Source organism: Periplaneta americana, chromosome 14, assembly GCF_040183065.1.
Source record: "Periplaneta americana isolate PAMFEO1 chromosome 14, P.americana_PAMFEO1_priV1, whole genome shotgun sequence".
Classification (NCBI taxonomy): Eukaryota; Metazoa; Arthropoda; class Insecta; order Blattodea; family Blattidae; genus Periplaneta; species Periplaneta americana.
In genome coordinates, this window is record NC_091130.1 from 62,006,417 (window position 1) to 62,024,293 (window position 17,877).

At 36.4% G+C, this 17,877-nt stretch overlaps 1 protein-coding gene across 10 annotated transcripts in view; it reads right to left on the reverse strand.

Annotated features, from left to right (window-relative positions):
* The window catches only part of LOC138713364 (trichohyalin-like), a 112,564-nt gene that overhangs the window by 15,093 nt on the left and 79,594 nt on the right, over positions 1-17,877 (reverse strand). For 7 of the 10 annotated variants that reach the window (XM_069845407.1, XM_069845403.1, XM_069845406.1 and 4 more), the window contains 6 exons: positions 13,681-14,658; positions 9,720-9,960; positions 8,263-8,441; positions 6,819-6,920; positions 6,130-6,238; positions 4,354-4,380 (listed from right to left, as the gene is read on the reverse strand). In XM_069845407.1, the coding sequence (XP_069701508.1) occupies positions 4,354-4,380; positions 6,130-6,238; positions 6,819-6,920; positions 8,263-8,441; positions 9,720-9,960; positions 13,681-14,658 (1,636 nt within the window). The remainder of the gene's footprint in view (positions 1-4,353; positions 4,381-6,129; positions 6,239-6,818; positions 6,921-8,262; positions 8,442-9,719; positions 9,961-13,680; positions 14,659-17,877) is intronic. The other 3 variants (XM_069845399.1, XM_069845402.1, XM_069845401.1) reach the window with 3 other exon arrangements.

Sequence of the window (17,877 nt, forward strand, 5' to 3'; positions counted from 1 at the left end):
ATATTTGTGAATATTTCATTCGTTAAATACTGAACTCCAAAGTGTTTTTAAAGCAGTGCATTAAGATAAGGAAAATAAATAGGCTCCTTTTGTGAATTTTTTCATGTGCAATGTTACATTATACAGATAATTGCTGACGTGGTAAATGTAAAGAGAATAAGTGTTCATGCAAATCAATGATGACAATGATGATCACGATGACGACGACGACGACGACGACGATGATGATGATGATGATGATGATGATGATGATGATGATATTCGCAAAATGTGGGCATAAGCAGATTTGAGAAAGAGTAAACTTGCCTACAAATGTACAGCAAGTTGACTGACATTTATTTTAAAAAACACCATGAATTTAAATTCACAATAAGTGCAGTTAAGAGTTAGTAAATTTTTTTAAGTGTTTTTCAAATTTGTATTTAATTTATTTTAATGTTGTTAATTTTGCATCAACATTTTTAATAGACTAAATAATAGCCATGAAGATATATGCAGACTTTTATATATTGTTTCATTTAATAGAAAATGGAGCATCTTCTGCAGACCTCTGGAAAAAGAACTAAGGAAGAGACTAATGAAGTGCTTTGTGTGGAATGTGGCATTGTATGGAGCAGAAACATGAACATTACGACGAAGTGAAGAGAAGTGAATAGAAGCATATGAAATGTGGATATGGAGAAGAATGGAGCATGTGAAATGGGCAGACAGAATAAGAAAGGAAGCTGTTTTGGAAAGAGTGGGTGAAGAAAGAATGATGCTGAAACTGACTAGAAAGAGAAAAGGAATTTGTTAGGTCACTGGCTGAGGAGAAACTGCCTATTGAAGGATGCACTAGAAGGAATGGTGAACGGGAGAAAAGTTCGGGACAGAAGAAGATATCAAATGATAGACGACATTAAAATAAGTGAATCATATGTGGAGACTAAGAGGAAGACAGAAAATAGGAAAGAAAATAGGTCGCTGCTGTGGGTTTGTTATCATCAATTCGTGGTTAAATTACAGATCTACCAACTTTCATGCATAATGTGCAATTCACTTGCAAATAGCTCATTACTTCCGTTCTCCAACACTAACATAATAATTTCTAGAATTTAGAGGTGATCGCATAACTTTCTGTTTGATGGTATGTTTTTGTTCCATTATTGTTACTATTTATTGTTACCATTACTGTGTTATTTTATTATTAATATTACTACTATCATCAGGACGAATAGAAGAAAGAGTGTACGCACTTCTATGTTTTCCCATTGTCGGTGGTGGACCTGACAACTAGTGGCGCTTCGATCGCTAGGAGCCATCTGTTGTCTGAAGTCAGATACCTCGAAAATATATTTCTCGCGCGTTTAATGATGAAAGTTGCTAGGGGTTGTTAATATGCTTTGTTGCTGAGAGCTATGTAGATGTCTTCAATTTGTTGTGCTTTGAATTAACCAGTGACAAAAGAATCTTGTGTAGTGGTCTACAAAATAATTAGAAAAATGCCGTACTGTTTTGTTCCGGGATGTAGATCGGAATACAGTAGAAATAGTGTAACAAGACATTTCTTTTCATCTCCCAAAGAAAAAGATGAGTTTGGAAAGTGGGCCAGAGTGATTCCGCGGAAAGATAGGCAGCTTTCAGTAAATAACCGATCGGACTGTTTTAATATAAAACGTCATAAGACAGCAATACTGCGGGTGTGTTGAAAATTACAACCAAGAGTTGTACCTCACATTTTCCCTGATTTACCGAAATGAAATATATGAAAATAAAGTGGTAATATTCGATGTGGTCAAATTCAGAGAAGAAATTCAATTTAATAATTATTCCCTTAAAGTGGACGTATTTGTTGATTTCGGACATCTCACGTCTGATGTCCAAAAGAAACAATTAGCAAATCATGCATTAGTATTTATGCAAGATTGGATTCAACCAATTGCTATTTACGCTAGCAGAAACGCTACTCCAGGTGACATTCTCGCTAAAATTCTTATACAAGTTATACTACAATTAGAAGCAGTTGGGACGAGAGTAATCAGTTTCACTTGTGATGGCAGCCAAGCAAATAGAAAGGCCTGGAAGTCTTAGAAATCAATGGAACAAATTTCCAGCATAATACTATATTCCTAATCCGTTCGACGACAAAAAGAAAGATACGGGCATTCTCACATGTGCACATACTGAAATGCATAAGAAATTATTTCCATGATAAAATCAAACTCTCTCGCAAGGAGAAAAATATCAATTTTAGTTTTTATAGGAGACTTTTTAAGGAAGACTTATCTGGATGTGCGAATGTGTAGGATTTGTCCCAAGTTTGACAACAGCTCATTTAGATCTCTTGTCCTTTAAGAGAATGGATGCCACCAGACTCGCGTTCCAACTCTTTAGCAACAGTGTCGCCAAAGGCCTCAAATTTTATCGAGAATTAGGGTCATCGGGTTTCGAAGGCAGTGAGGGCACTGAAGAATTTACAAGGCATTTAAACTGTATTGCCGCCACATTAAATACACACATTTCTGCTAAGGCTCTTTATAAAGACTCTTCTGATCACTAATTCCTTACTGATTTTCTTCACTGTCTCACAACTACAACCAACACATTTGCGTCTGCTATAACAATGTTTAGTAGTAACCTTGCAGAGTACCTTAGAAATGAGCGAATGGCTCCGGAGCAAAGGATACAAATATATCCTAACAGGGAAACTCGCCCAAGACCCCTTGGAACATCACTTCGGAATTTTGTCTTCACTCAGTTCAGATGACCATCCTTCGATGATAGATTTCCTCCATATGCATTTACTACGAAGCAGATCCTTCTTAACATTGCTGGAAACTCTGAATCGAAAAGTGACGAACTACTCACATCGTTTGTGAACCAAATGCGAAATTAGTGCGAAATGTGGAATTACTCAACAAGACAGTTAGGACTTAGGAAGCCTGTAGAAACCTGTATAAAAGGAAAAAAAATGTTATTCATGAAAAAATACATGGTCAATACTGGGAAAGTGCTGTGCCCGAGTTGGTGAATACCACTCTGCTGCGTTGATTGACATGTTTAATGTATTATGTGGCCGGTTATGTAGTAAATTATTCCTCTAAGTTTATTGCGTGTATCTGTGCCTTTCGACAGGAATGTAATAGGTCTAAACATTGTGCAGCTCTCACCCAAATCAAAGACTACCGATTAGGTAGGAACTTCAGTTTTTTAAACCATCCCTCCCAAGCTGTATATGACGTACTTATTCAAACAGAATTGAAAATTAAAGAAAAGATTAGCTCAGCAAGTGCAATGTGGGATGAGATCTATCTTGCCGCTCTTTCGATCCAGTCTTCGGGAGCAGGTTGTTGCAGAGAACACATCATCGATATTATTCCGAAATTAGTCTACCACTATTTAAAGTGCCGATTCTTCTTCAGGACAAAGTAAATCCGAAGACTTTTACAAGCTCGTAAATCCGTCAAGTCATCTCGCAAACTCTCAAAGGTAGCAGGCAACTAATCATGGTGAGTAATTTAATTCATTTATAGGCACGTAAAATATCATTCAACTCTTTATTTACTAGCATTTCGTAGGTTTTTCTGTCCCTGAATTCGCAACTTGTTACGAAAAGATTATTACCGGTAAATAGTGAACGTATAATTGCTTTCACAATGTTTCAGATCCCATTGTATTTTCTGTTACAAACGTTCATAATAGTAATATCTGATAGAAGACTATTAATTATGAATAAGAGACTATAAAAGTATTTCTTACGTTACGAATAGCCGGATTAGATGGAAGAAATTTGCTTTTAAAAAGGACTACATTCAGCATAACAAGTACTGTGAATTCCTTCCAAGTCCGCGCTTAGCAGTAACAGCACCGCGTCGCGACGGATCCGTGTAAACTCACAGAGTGCATACACTATTTCTTCTATTCGTCCTGCTGTCATCATCATCATCATCATCATCATCATTTGCTGCTAGTGAAATGAAGTTCATGTGCCGAACAGCTGGGATCACAAAAGAAATTAAGAATCCATCCTACTATCCATCCAAGTGGTTATGTCGCATCCCAATTTCCCTACATCTATTCTGCTGGACTGTCTTAGCTATTTACTGGAAACATTTGTTGTTCGGAATTTGAACTTTACATAATATTATACAACAGTTTAAAATAACTTAAAAGAAAGGGCCCTGTTAAATAAGTAACTGTCACGTGGTTTCCCCTGTTTTCATGATCCTGTGACATAACCACTCGGATGGATAGTACAAGAACTCAGAATGGAATCAGTACTGCAGTATATACACCGATACTAGGATAACTGGCAATGTCATGTCAAGCATATGTCTAGAACAAGGATTCCCAGAGCAGACTTGAATTACATACCAGTAGGAGAAAGATCACTAGGATGCCCTGTGAAGAGATGGAAAGAAAATTTTGTAGAAACAGTTTTTTTAGGACTATTACCTGTTAGAAAGGTGATGATATGATGAGTATCATTATCATCATTAAAATAGATATCCCTACTAAATTCCCATCTCCCGCAAATTTCATCTCTCATAGTTTGGCAGGACTGATGTTACATGTGTTCTGTGATTGTCAAGAATGATATAAGACACTTAGTTCAGTATTTTGCCAAAATAGCTGAATGCTTGGTCGCACAGTAAACGCCATTTTATTTCTCAGTTCACAAATAACTTGCAAACAGCCTAAAAAAGTTGAAAAATTACGGTAAATAAAAAAATACAGTGAAGGAGCAATCTACTGAGAAATTTTTTTATTAAAATCGCATTTCTAGATTTCAATTGACTTTTATAGTTCTTATTTACTGAAATGATTTTTGAAGAGAGTTACTTATAATCAGTGAGGGAAGTGGGGAAAAAACCAGAGGCGGTATGCTACCCCAAGATTTTCGCCTGGCATACCTCGATTTAAAAAAGGCATACCCTCTCCCTTACAACATACACATACATGATGTATACAATAAATTGTTTCATGCAATCAGTAATGCAAATCTTTTACGCAACACACTAAATTTCTTAATAAAATAATTTCAGTTCTTTACTAGATTATTTTGCAATGTCCATTGAGTCTTATTTAAAATAATGTTAAAGCTTCAAAGTGCCTTGCTTAATTATTAATAAAAAATGGAACAACAACAAAAATGACAATCACTAAATTGGCAACAATGGCCACTACAAGCTACACACCACAGCCTTTTATACTTGAAATACTATCATTGTAAGTATTCCAGGGGTTGACATATCAAATAAACGTGTCTAAATCAGTGAGCTCTATACTAAACAGAGACACTACTCAATGCTTTAAAAGCGTGACGCGAATGCTGCATTATTGCTATCTCTTTCTAACATAGTGTTGTCCTTGTCTCTCTTGCAGTGAATTCTATTGTACACAATAACAGTATTTTTATTGCTTATTGTGCATGTGCAACATGAACCTCACGAAAGACTGAGCAATACCCTCTCCAACATGGCGTCTACAGTCATGCTTTCAGACAGGAAAGAGCACTGCGATGGTGGCTCCTGTTCAGTATAGAGCTCACTGGTCTAAATACACGTTGAATTCAGTTCCAGAAGGCTATGATTTAGATTTACGAAGCAAACACATAGTACTCTTTGCCGTGAAGAAGTGTATAAACAAATTTTTACGAATCACATTTTTTCAGTGATGGTATGTCATTTTTCACTAACGGTATGTTTTCTTGCCATAGAAACCAGTGGCGAGCACAAACCGTCTCACTTCCCTCACTGCTTATAATAATTGTGTAAGAACTTATGTTGTAATTACAGCACTGTCTTTTATAAGCTCTTATTGTCTGAACTCTAACGTGTGAGAAAGTTTAGCATGTATATGATGGACATAACATATATTTTGTCCACACTCCGGATGTAAAAGGTTGCAGTCTACACATTCAATACACTTCAATTTGTGTTGACTGTCCATGTATTTCTGATGATGTCCATGAAATAAAGAGAAGCTAAACTTGTTTCTGTTGAAGCAGTCACTCATTATTTTATAACTTGTAGCATGAGAGATGATAAACTTTAAGTCACTTCAAACTCCTTTACAATTAATAACTGTACTGTTAGTCTTCATTGGATTCATTAGTGCTCAAAATTACCCATATTTCAAGGGACTAACCTGATGGTTGTTGAATAGACACAACAGTTCCATTTTTGAACACTAGTGTAGGAATTTGATTCTGCCGACTGGAAACACTCATAACACGTGGACGAGCCTGAAAACCCACCTTGAATAAGGATATAATATATCAGACACATGTTCTTCCTTATCTTGCAAATTATTTACAAGTAAAAAATTGTCATTAAATTTAAGCACAATGTACTTCATAATATTACAATTCGAAACATGTAAAAACGCTCTGGTTGTAATATTTAATATTAATTTTGTTTGGTTTCGTTCTTATATGAAGTTAAAGACATTGAAATATACTATTGCGGTCGCAAGGAAAGAAGCAACTTTTGACAGCTTCATACTGTATAATTTTTAACTCCCATCTGCTCCCTGAATTCCTCAGCCAATGAGAACAGAATATGTCACTCACCTTCCTGGCACCACACACGAAGTGGACACGACATTGTCACATAGCTATATTTCCTAACTTTTATTCCATGCTTGCCATCCACTCACTTTCCCTCCAACAGACTGACTGCCATTGGGGGAGGGAAGAGGGAATGCTGTTTAGTTGCAATGTCATGCTCTGGGTCTTAATTCCTCGTCCTTTACTAAAGATGTCAGAAGTTGCATCTTTCTCTGGGACCATAATAGAGATGCAGAAAACATTATTTTGTAGATGATGTTAAATTTACCTGTGATGCAGAACTTGCAATTACAACCTGACGTTGCTGAACAGGCCCTCCAGTTGTTGGGACGAAGTATGCTACCCGCGAAGTTGCAAGTGTTGGTGCAGACTGAACAGTAAATATGTTACAATTACTACAATAATATGCAGCAATTTAGGAAATTAAAATTTATATACGTCTTTGTTACTTGGATGAAAATGTTTATTGTATGACAAATAATTGAAGTAAAACTCTGGCTTGAATCTCTAACAATAGTTGTTAAGAAAGCGAAAGAGAAAGGGAGCAGAGAGAGACAAATATATGCGGTGTTGCCCAATTTGCTGTAATTCATATAGTAAATAAATGCACAGGCTAATATGATTTCTGAAATTATACATTACAGACATATTCGATATGAAATACAGTAGAACACCGAGAAGACGCTGTTCAGGGACCGCATGTAAACCGCGTATTAACCGGGACCACATATTAGGCGGGTATACTAATTTTGACTTATATACAGTATCTACACTGTATTAGCATTTTTCTTTTTTGAAATATATGAAAAATGTCCTGCTATTAGCGACTCAGAAAATAAAAGAGGGAGTTTTCGATGGACCACAAATTAGAGGAATAATGAAGGCCAATCACTTCGAATCTTTGTTGGAAGGAAAAGAGAAAGCCGCCTGAATTGCATTCAAGGAGGTTGTATTAAATTTTCTCGGTAACCGTAGAAGTGAGAACTATGAAGAACTAGTGCAAAATTTACTGTTGGCATATGAAACTATGGTTTGTAACATGTGCCTGAAAATTCACTTCCATCTTGACTTTTTCCCCGAGAATTGTGAACAATTTCAATGATGAGCATGGTGAATGCTTTCATCAAGAAATTTCAACTATGGAAAAAAGATACCAAGGACAGTGGAGTACCAATATGCTAGCAGACTATTGTTGAACTTTATCTCGTGATTTACCTGATGCCCAGTATAAAAGAAAATGCAGAAAAAGAAAGCTGTAATCTTCTGAACAGTGAATATATTAACCTTATTGTCATTATATAAAGCATATTTTGGTAAAGGTAAAGGTATCCCCATCACATGCCATGAAGGCACTTGGGGGGGCATGGAGGTAGAGCCCCATGCTTTCCATGACCTCGGCACTAGAATGAGGTAGTGTGGTCGGCACCATGCTCTGACCAAAGCATATTTTGAATAGATATAAATTCGAAAGTTTCTCAAAAACCGTAACCAGCAACTGTTTTTTGTTCTCATATTCGTAATCAGGAGGCTCAAATTATATAGAAAACATGTATCAAATGCCCAGCGCAAAAAAAGAAGTTAAAATTTGTTATGCAGTCATATAATCACGAAAATGACGTTGATGGTGATGAATGGTTCAGTTTATTTCAATGAGTGAAATATTATTACTCTGCATTCTACTTAAATCCGTCTGCACTGCAAGCTATACTTACAGAACCAATAATTGTAGTAGTTGAGCCTGTGAGTTGATGTGGCTGTACAACCCTGATACTGCCTGTCTGGATGCCACTACTACTACTGATAGGAAGTGGTGTTGTAACACTGCTTGAAGACACTAGATCGGTTGTAACAGTGGCTGGTGTTGGCATAATTGGGCGCTTAAGTCCTACAACTGAAAATGTACAATATTAATTATGGTACTTAAGGTAAAACCGTATAAAATTACTGTGATGCAAGAACTTAAACCAGGTGATCCAGTACTTAGGAGTAGATTTTGTGAATGGATTTAGAGTAAAGTGCATGACAAAAAAATTGATGCTAATCTGATTTTGTTTTTGGACGAAGCTTTGTTCCACGTAATGTCATGGCGCGTCCTCGGGTTGCAGATAGAGGAGACAGACTCCAGATATGGAGGGTAGCTGGGAATAAATTGAATAAGCAGTCATGGACAGCCGATAAGGGTGGTCCTCCAGCTTGGGGGTTGGGCGAAGGGCTAACAACCCATCACCGTAAAAAACAGCTTGTTACGAATCCATCCTTCGAAGAGGTGGAAAAATTCAAATATCTTGGAGCAACAGTAACAAATATAAATGACACTCGGGAGAAAATTAAATGCAGAATAAATATGGAAAATGCCTGTTATTATTCGGTTGGGAAGCTTTTGCCATCTAGTCTGCTGTCAAAAAAATCTGAAAGTTAGAATTTATAAAACAGTTATATTACCGGTTGTCCTGTATGGTTGTGAAACTTGGACTCTCACTTTGAGAGAGGAACACAGATTAAGGGTGTTTGAGAATAAGGTTCTTAGGAAAATATTTGGGGCTAAGAGGGATGAAGTTACAGGAGAATGGAGAAAGTTACACATTGCAGAATTGCATGCATTGTATTCTTCACCTGACATAATTAGGAACATTAAATTCAGACGTTTGAGATGGGCAGGCCATGAAGCATATATGGGCAAATCCAGAAATGCATATAGAGTGTCAGTTGGGAGACCGGAGGGAAAAGACCTTTGGGGAGGCCGAGACGTAAATGGGAGGGTAATATTAAAATGGATTTGAAGGAGGTGGGATATGATGATAGAGAGTGGATTAATCTTGCACAGGATAGGGACCGATGGCAGGCTTATGTGAGGGTGGCAATGAACCTGAGGGTTCCTTAAAAGCCATTTGTAAGTAAATAAGTAATGTCAATACTCAAGAAATGTGTGGAAAATGAAGGTAAACAGTTCCTGCATCTCTTTGAATGACATGGGTGAGTACATTGCTTTTAAAAAATAAAAATTAATAGTATTTTGTTAGACAGCCCCTCAAGTGCCATGAGTTTAACTGTGAAATCTTGTTGTCGGCCAGCCAGCAGGGAGCATAAGCCCTGCGGCCCTTGAATTCCATGCTGTGCTCATGTTTCGAAGATGATCTGCTCACTCAGTACACACAATGATCATACTTACTAGCTTTAGCTCTGTCCTCCTCATCTGTCAAGTCGATAACTTTAAGGTCAGAACTAGATTTGTTTGGTGGATATGTTGTAGGCTGTTTTGATAACTGCCTGCTGTTCAGTTGAGATGCTGCAGCAATTCTCGAAGAGTTAGTTGTATTTACAACTGTGCTGTTAACAGTGCTGATGGTACTAGTAGTACCAGTAGCAATGGCTGCACTTCCTATAGATGAGGAAGGTCTTCCAAGTGGGGTCTGTAAAACAAAATACTAAACTTCAGTCATGAAATCACTTATACAATTACTGTAAGTATGTCTGTTAAATCATAGTGACTAAAACAAAACATTAAATATATAGAACCCTTATTACTGTTCATAATCTGATTAAATTACATATGGATTATGCAATTTTTTTACATAAGTTTACATTTTCGTGTATAAATCTCAGTCAGGAGCGTATGCAAGGGGGGTTACTGAGTTTGAACCCTCCCCCCTTTAAATTAAAAAAAAATTACATATTTAGATTTGAGTATTTTTTTATCAACAATAATCGTTTACCTATCATATACAAATAACTGTTGACTATATATGTTTATTATATAGGCCTAAGTGTAACGACTAGGGGGCGGATGTTGATGAAAAGTCATCTTATTTTTACATTAGGATGATGCCTATTAATATAGAAATCCTTTCTCTGTTAATATCAACGTAAAAAAGTAATTCCTTACATTGCATTTTTTGACGTTTTTGATTTAATAGGTCATTTTTATATATTTTTTCGGCATTTTTTGGTCATTTTTAATACTTTGAAGAACTTTTAGATAATTTGGAATGCATTTTACTTTCTTCTTTACCAATAGGTCTGTTAAATCATTTTCTAACCAAATACTGAATAAGTGAATAACAGCGAAATTTGAGTTTTATAGTTTGGAACAGACTCTAAAGTCCATCCCTCATTCCACTGAAGGTTTCACTTCACACAACGGAAGTAATATAAAATGCTTGATAGCAGCTTAGTTTAAGTGAGGACTTTGATCGCTACTGTTCTTTTGTCAGTACGAGGGTGTCTTTAGAATTTATGTTTGGAAGGGGGGAAACTTTCACTGTGTCCTGGACAGGACGTGGTTCGGAGGGGATGTCTACTGTAGTAGACAGTATTTTTAACACAGGGATTGCAAGCATGCACACTGCTCCCACAATTTGTTTTGTCATTCACACTCCCTCATCTGGAAGATCTGGTAACAAAAGTGAAGCGCAGGAGGAGGAAATGGAGAATGAAGGCACTGACATGGACCACCCCTGTTTGAAACACATTGTAAACCCTCATTAAAATGTATAGTTTTCCCTTAAAACCTTCATATTGTTTGCATGTTCTTTTCCCTTATCTTAGCCAAATTCCAGGAAGTTGCCTTCTCTCTCCGAGATTTGCAGGGCAGTCATTGAAACAAGATGACTAATTTTTAAGAAGGTGTGGTGCAAGTACAGTGAATAATATTTAAATGTCATTTTCTTTTAATTTTATGTCATTTTTCCGTTAATTTAAGGTCATTTTAATGACCACTTTAAGTAGATTTTTAGGTCATCAACATCCGCCCTCTAGTAATGACACAAGTTTTCTTTTTTTATTATACAATATCAAACAGAAGTTAAAATTTGTTACAAATAGGATGACTATGAAAATTCACTCTGTCGTAATGTTCATGTTTCTGCCCCATACAATGCCACACTCCACACAAAGCACTTCACTAGTCTCTTCCTTAGTTCTTTTTCCAGAGGTCCGCAGAAGATGATCCTTTTTCTACTAAAAGCTTCCTTTGCCATTGCTATTCTCCTTTTCACTTCCTGCTGCAGCTCATATTACTGCTTATAGTACATCCCAAGAATTTGAAGCTGTTCACTTGCTCTACTGCCTCATTAAGTATTCGCAAGTTACCTTCTTCATTTTTCTTCCGACAACCAGGGTTTTCGTCTTGTTTGCATTTATCTTCATCCCAAACTGCTCACAGCTGTCATTTAGCTCCAGTAGCATATCCCTTAGTATGTCACCTCTTCTGCTAACAACGCCATATCATCAGCAAATCTTATGCATTTTATTCCTCTTCCTCCCACTTCACCGCTCACATGTTCTGAAAACAGTTCTTCACCAAATCCTTCAAGTATGTTGAACAAAGTAAATAGATTATAAATATTTATCAATTAACTGTTCATCTTATTCACTTTTTTACAACAGGTAATCAGGGTTCTACTATACAAAAATCTTTTTAAATTCAAGAAAAAAATACTAATATACGAAAAATGTTTACTGTGAGAGGAGAAAAAACTGGAAACTGGAGAGGAAATTAGGAAGAATTCATTCCGAAAACTTTGGATGAAAAAAAATACTGAATTCTTTAAGTTTTCCAGCTAACTAAAATATCTGGATAAGAGATATAAATGCTTCACAGTTAATCATGCAGTATTTGAACTTATATTCACTTTCGAAAATAAAAATTACAGTAGTGGAATTCCGATAGAAAGAAGAGAATTCAAACGATGAAACAGTAATGGAACGGAGAAAAATTCTCTCCGGCACCGGGATTTGAACCCGGGTTTTCAGCTCTAAGTGCTGATGCTTTATCCACTAAGCCACACTGGATACCACCCTGGCGTCGGACAGAATCGTCTCAGATTAAACTCCAACTCTTGGGTTCCCTCTAGTGGCCGCCCTCTGCACTACGTCATAGATGTCTATGAACGTAGGACCGAAGTCCACACATGTGCTGAGGTGCACTCGTTATGAGTGACCAGCTGGCCGGGATCCGACGGAATAAGCGCCGTCCTAAATCACAAAGTGATTTACGCATATCACATATATTATTTTTTTATAATATTTATTAATATATTTTTATTTTTATAATAATAATATACGAGAATTCAAAGCTTAAAGGATCTAAATAGTGTATTAAAAAAGAGTTAATGATATGAATCATTATCACAGAGAAAATTCTTTACAGCCAGACTTGCATCAGTAAAAATCTCCAGCTCAAAAGTATCCCCCTCTTCCTCTCGCATCACATCTCTATAAGAGAGACAGAAGCTATATAATTTCTCATTGGTTATTTTACGACATTTTATCAGCTGTGATGGTTATCTAGTGACTGAGTGAGGTGAATGTGATAATGCCAATGAAATGAATCCAGGGTCCAGCACCGGAAGTTACCCAGGATTTGCTCCTAATGGGTGGAGAGAAATTCCTGGAAAAAACCTCAACTTATCCCAGCTAGGATTTGAACCTGAGCCTCCTGATTCACCAGAAGCTATATATATATATATATATATATATATATATATATAATTTCCATTATGGTTAAAAGAAAAGCACTGACAACATTAGATATAGTTGTGAAATAACATTTATCTTATCAGAGGTAAAATTCTGTTTCGCCAAAACTTTTCTAATGAGTAAGTATTGAAAAAGTGTAAGGCTAACAACTATAACAATTAGATGAGCTTTGGTTTAATCCCAGGCAGAGACAGAATTTTAATGAAGAATAACTTGCAAAACGCCTCTATGATCTAACTCAAGTCTTTTATATATACCAAGTACCAGATTTTATCGACCACATAATCTCCTCCTACTGCAGAGGTAAGGAAAGTATTATTATTATTGTTATTATTATTATTATTATTATTATTATTATCACCATGATTATTATTATCATCATCATCATCATCATCACCATGATTATCATCATTACCACGATTATTATTATTATTATTATTATTATTATTATTATTATTATTATTACCGTCACCTGAAACTAATGTTCGAATAAATCTATTCTCTTGACTATGAATTTTAAAGTTGAAAAATTACTTAAAGATGAGATAGTTTAAAATGAAAGGCATAGACTGTCATAACAAAAACATTAAGGCTCCCCAAGTGTGAGATAAGTTAAGAAAAAGGTACACTACGAACATATTATAATTATTAACCTTGGTAAGTGGTGCTCCTACTTTAACTGCTGGTTGTGATGGAGGAACATGTGTTGCAATTGGTGTACGAGTAACTGGAGATTGAGAACTTGCTGTAGGAGTTGCAGTATTTTTTGTAAATGTTGGAGTTACAACCTTTTGCACAGTTAGCAGATTTGAGGAAGGAGTTCTAACTACTGGTTGTATTTGTCGTGATGATTGCTGTTGTTGCTGCTTCTGTTGTTGCAGTTGCTGCTGCTTCTGCTGTTGCTGTTGTTGCTGCTTCTGCAGTTGCTGTTGTTGGTGCTGCTTCTGTGGTAGCTGCTGTTGTTGCTGTTGCTGCTGCTGCTTCTGTGATAGCTGCTGTTGCTGCTGCTTCTGTGGTTGCTGTTGTTGCTGCTGCTTCTGTGGTAGCTGCTGTTGTTGTTGCTGCTGCTTCTGTGGTTGCTGTTGCTGCTGCTTCTGTGCTAGCTGTTGTTGCTGCTGCTGCATCTGTGGTTGCTGTTGTTGCTGCTGCTTCTGTGGTAGCTGTTGTTGTTGCTGCTGCTGCTGCATCTGTGGTTGCTGTTGTTGCTGCTGCTTCTGTGGTAGCTGTTGTTGTTGCTGCTGCTGCTGCATCTGTGGTTGCTGTTGTTGCTGCTGCTTCTGTGGTAGCTGTTGTTGTTGCTGCTGCTGCTGCTGCATCTGTGGTTGCTGTTGTTGTTGCTGCTTCTGTGGTTGCTGTTGTTGCTGCTGCTTCTGTGGTAGCTGTGGTTGCTGTTGTTGCTGCTGCATCTGTGGTTGCTGTTGTTGCTGCTTCTGTGGTTGCTGTTGTTGCTGCTGCATCTGTGGTTGCTGTTGTTGCTGCTGCTTCTGTGGTTGCTGTTGTTGTTGCTGCTGCTTCTGCTGTTGTTGTTGTTGTTGCACCTGCTGGTGCTGTGGCAGTGTTGACACTGGTTGTGACTGCTGTTGTTGTTGTTGTTGTTGTGACTGTGGCAGTTGCTGTGACGACTTCTGTTGCTGGAACAAAATTATATAGTTCATAAAAATATTATATTTTCACACCATGAAACAAGAAATAAATTCCTGAATTAAGAGCAATCAAGCTCCGATTTGTATCTTTCTTTCCGCTTATCCTGTTTTATCACTCTCCCTTTCCAGTATATTTTGTTACTAATTAAAATAAACAATCACAAATTACTGTTACTTCTCAAATCATACAATAAAACACAATGATCAACTTAGCTAATTAAATATAAGATATGTAAACAAAAAGAAAGATATCAATGCAATATTTTCTGAATTAATAGTACACAGAACACTTTATACCTACAGTGTGTTCACTAGGAAACAGATTTCGATCAGATAATGCCAAATGCGACTGCTAAAGAAACAGTGTGTACATTTCCCCTAGATCGAGTATGGAAAGGTTTTGTGTTGCATAGTATGAACAGATAACATAGGCTGAACGGACATCAAGATTAGAACATCAGTATAAAGCTGAATTCAGTGCACTTCACTTTAGTTCGCGGCAATTCAGTGCACATTAGAACATCAAATCTTCATTTATGATAGTACGCATAATTTTATAAAAGATGTCGTGATATATTTCCATCAGTTGATGGTTCCAACACTTATTATAAGATAAGCCATTAAATTACAACTGTAATGCTGACACACTGAATCACTGTTCAACAGGTCACTTTTGAATGGTGTTGTACTAAGTAAAACCTGTTTCCAAGCATAAACCCATTACAAACAAAATCCTGTAGGTATGTGATAGTGTATGGGAACGAAATCGTGAGTAATTTCCAGAACATTATTCAATGCAAGTTGTGATCTGTAAGTGATGATGACGAGGATTTTTCCCTTTCTCTCACTTTCACACACACTGCTTGCCGGAGCCAGGGATGATAATATTTTCCTTCCAATTTCCCAATTGCATAAACGAATTTCCGAGAATTAAGTATATTATCACCATCACCACCACTGCTACTATAATAACATATAGGTCATTGTAAATAATACTCATAACCATAGGCGGAGTTATGGGGGGGGGGGCATATGCCCCCCCCCCCAAACTTGTCTGAACTCTGTTCTTTTTAACGTTAGAAAATACTGGATTCAAAAGATATTTTATGTTTTTGTTTATGATTAAGTTTCTGTGCTTAAATTGACGAATTAATGTCTTCAGATCATGCGTCTGAACTATATTTATTTTAAATTTTTGAATGTATATGAGTTTCTATACCTCATGAGGAATGGAAGCACTGTAATGTTTCTTTTGTAACAGCCATTACTCATATCTTAGCAGTCTGCAGGTGTTTAGGCCGCCACTTGGAGAAATATGAATAACATACTGCACAACAATGCAGAAAGGTGTAAATTTACAGACGAGATTAAATAAAATAATTAGAATTTACATTTCATAATTATGATAACTTCTGAAAAGCTTGATATAAAAAAGTTTCTGTTAGCACTGTTACATAGTTTTATTGATGTATATGTGTCTCTGTACGAGAGAAAAATAGAGAGATTGTTTTAAATTATGCCCTATTATAATAAAATTTGTAGTAGATCTACAGTTCAAGCCCTATACAATTCGGTGCCGATAAGGATGTAACACTGTAAGAAACATGCCCCTCCGAAAATATCTTCATTAAATTATTATATTCCGATATACTGTACTGAACTATGGTCAAGCTATAACGGGGGAGGAGGTAAATGATGTTCCCCATAACCCTGTTATATGGGAATTCTATGGTTTTGCTTTGCTGCCCCAAGGAAACGGTTCTCTCTCTGCCTACGTTCATAACTAGCCTATATTGTTTCACAGTCTATTATGTTTAAAGTGTAAATAGTGAAAAATGTTACAGTTTATATTCTACATAATATGATTAAGTGCATAGTTATTATTTCTGTGAAACATGAATAGGAGTAGGCCTACGAAAAAGAGCAATCATGGAAGAAAAAAACTCAAGCTATTAGGTGAATGAAAACTATTTCTGGTTACAGCTAGAATAATTTAAAACCTGTTTATGCTATTTTTGTTCTAAAAATAAGCGATTTTGACATTTTTAACATGGAAGGGGGCCTGCTATTGTATTTGGTATCTAGGCCCAGAATTTAATGTGGGGGAGGGAGGGAGGGCAGGCAACAACTCACTTGGTCTTACTGGTCCTTCACATTCCTGTATATGGGCAGCATTCTCTTTCTTTACATTACTTTTAACATTTATTCATGTTATGTGACTAATTCGTCCCTTTCTCATCTTACACTTATTCTTTATCATTCTTTCTTCCTTATCATTTTCTCCTCTTCATCAACTTCCTATTTTCTTTGTTTATCATTTATTTACTACTTTATTCCCCCTCCCCCCTCGTCAACTGTTTCTCTACTATATGATTTCTTATTCTTCTAATTTTTTTTTTCAATTCTCCTTTCAAATACCACAATACTACTAGTCTACTTCCTACACTTTTACTACTCTTACTCCTACATTCATATCCTATCTATTTCATTTTAACTTTAATTCTTTTTACTTATTTCATTTTAAATTGTATCTCATACTGAGGAACATTCCTTAAGGTAAATAACATTCGCTGAGTTTCATTGTTGTTCAACTTGAAACCATTAGGCTCAGATCAGTTAACAGCTTCATTGAAAGCAAATAATGTTGAATCATCAGCAAACAATAGATTTACAACCAATATTATAGGGTGAATCATTTATCATAACTAAGGGGCGGATTTCTATGACATGTCATATTTTTTCCTATGGCATTGTTTTGGATTCCGAAAAAGAGGTGGAAAAATTCAAATATCTTGGAGCAACAGTAACAAATATAAATGACACTCGGGAGGAAATTAAACACAGAATAAATATGGGAAATGCCTGTTATTATTCGGTTCAGAAGCTTTTGTCATCTAGTCTGCTGTCAAAAAATCTGAAAGTTAGAATTTATAAAACAGTTAAATTACTGGTTGCTCTGTATGGTTGTGAAACTTGGACTCTCACTTTGAGAGAGGAAGAGAGATTAAGGGGTTTGAGAATATGATTCTTAGGAAAATATTTGGGGCTAAGAGAGATGAAGTTGCAGGAGAATGGAGAAAGTTACATAACACAGAACTACAAGCATTGTATTCTTCACCTGACATAATTAGGAACATTAGATCCAGATGTTTGAGATGGGCAGGGCATGTAGCACGTATGGGCGAATCCAGAAATGCATACAGAGTG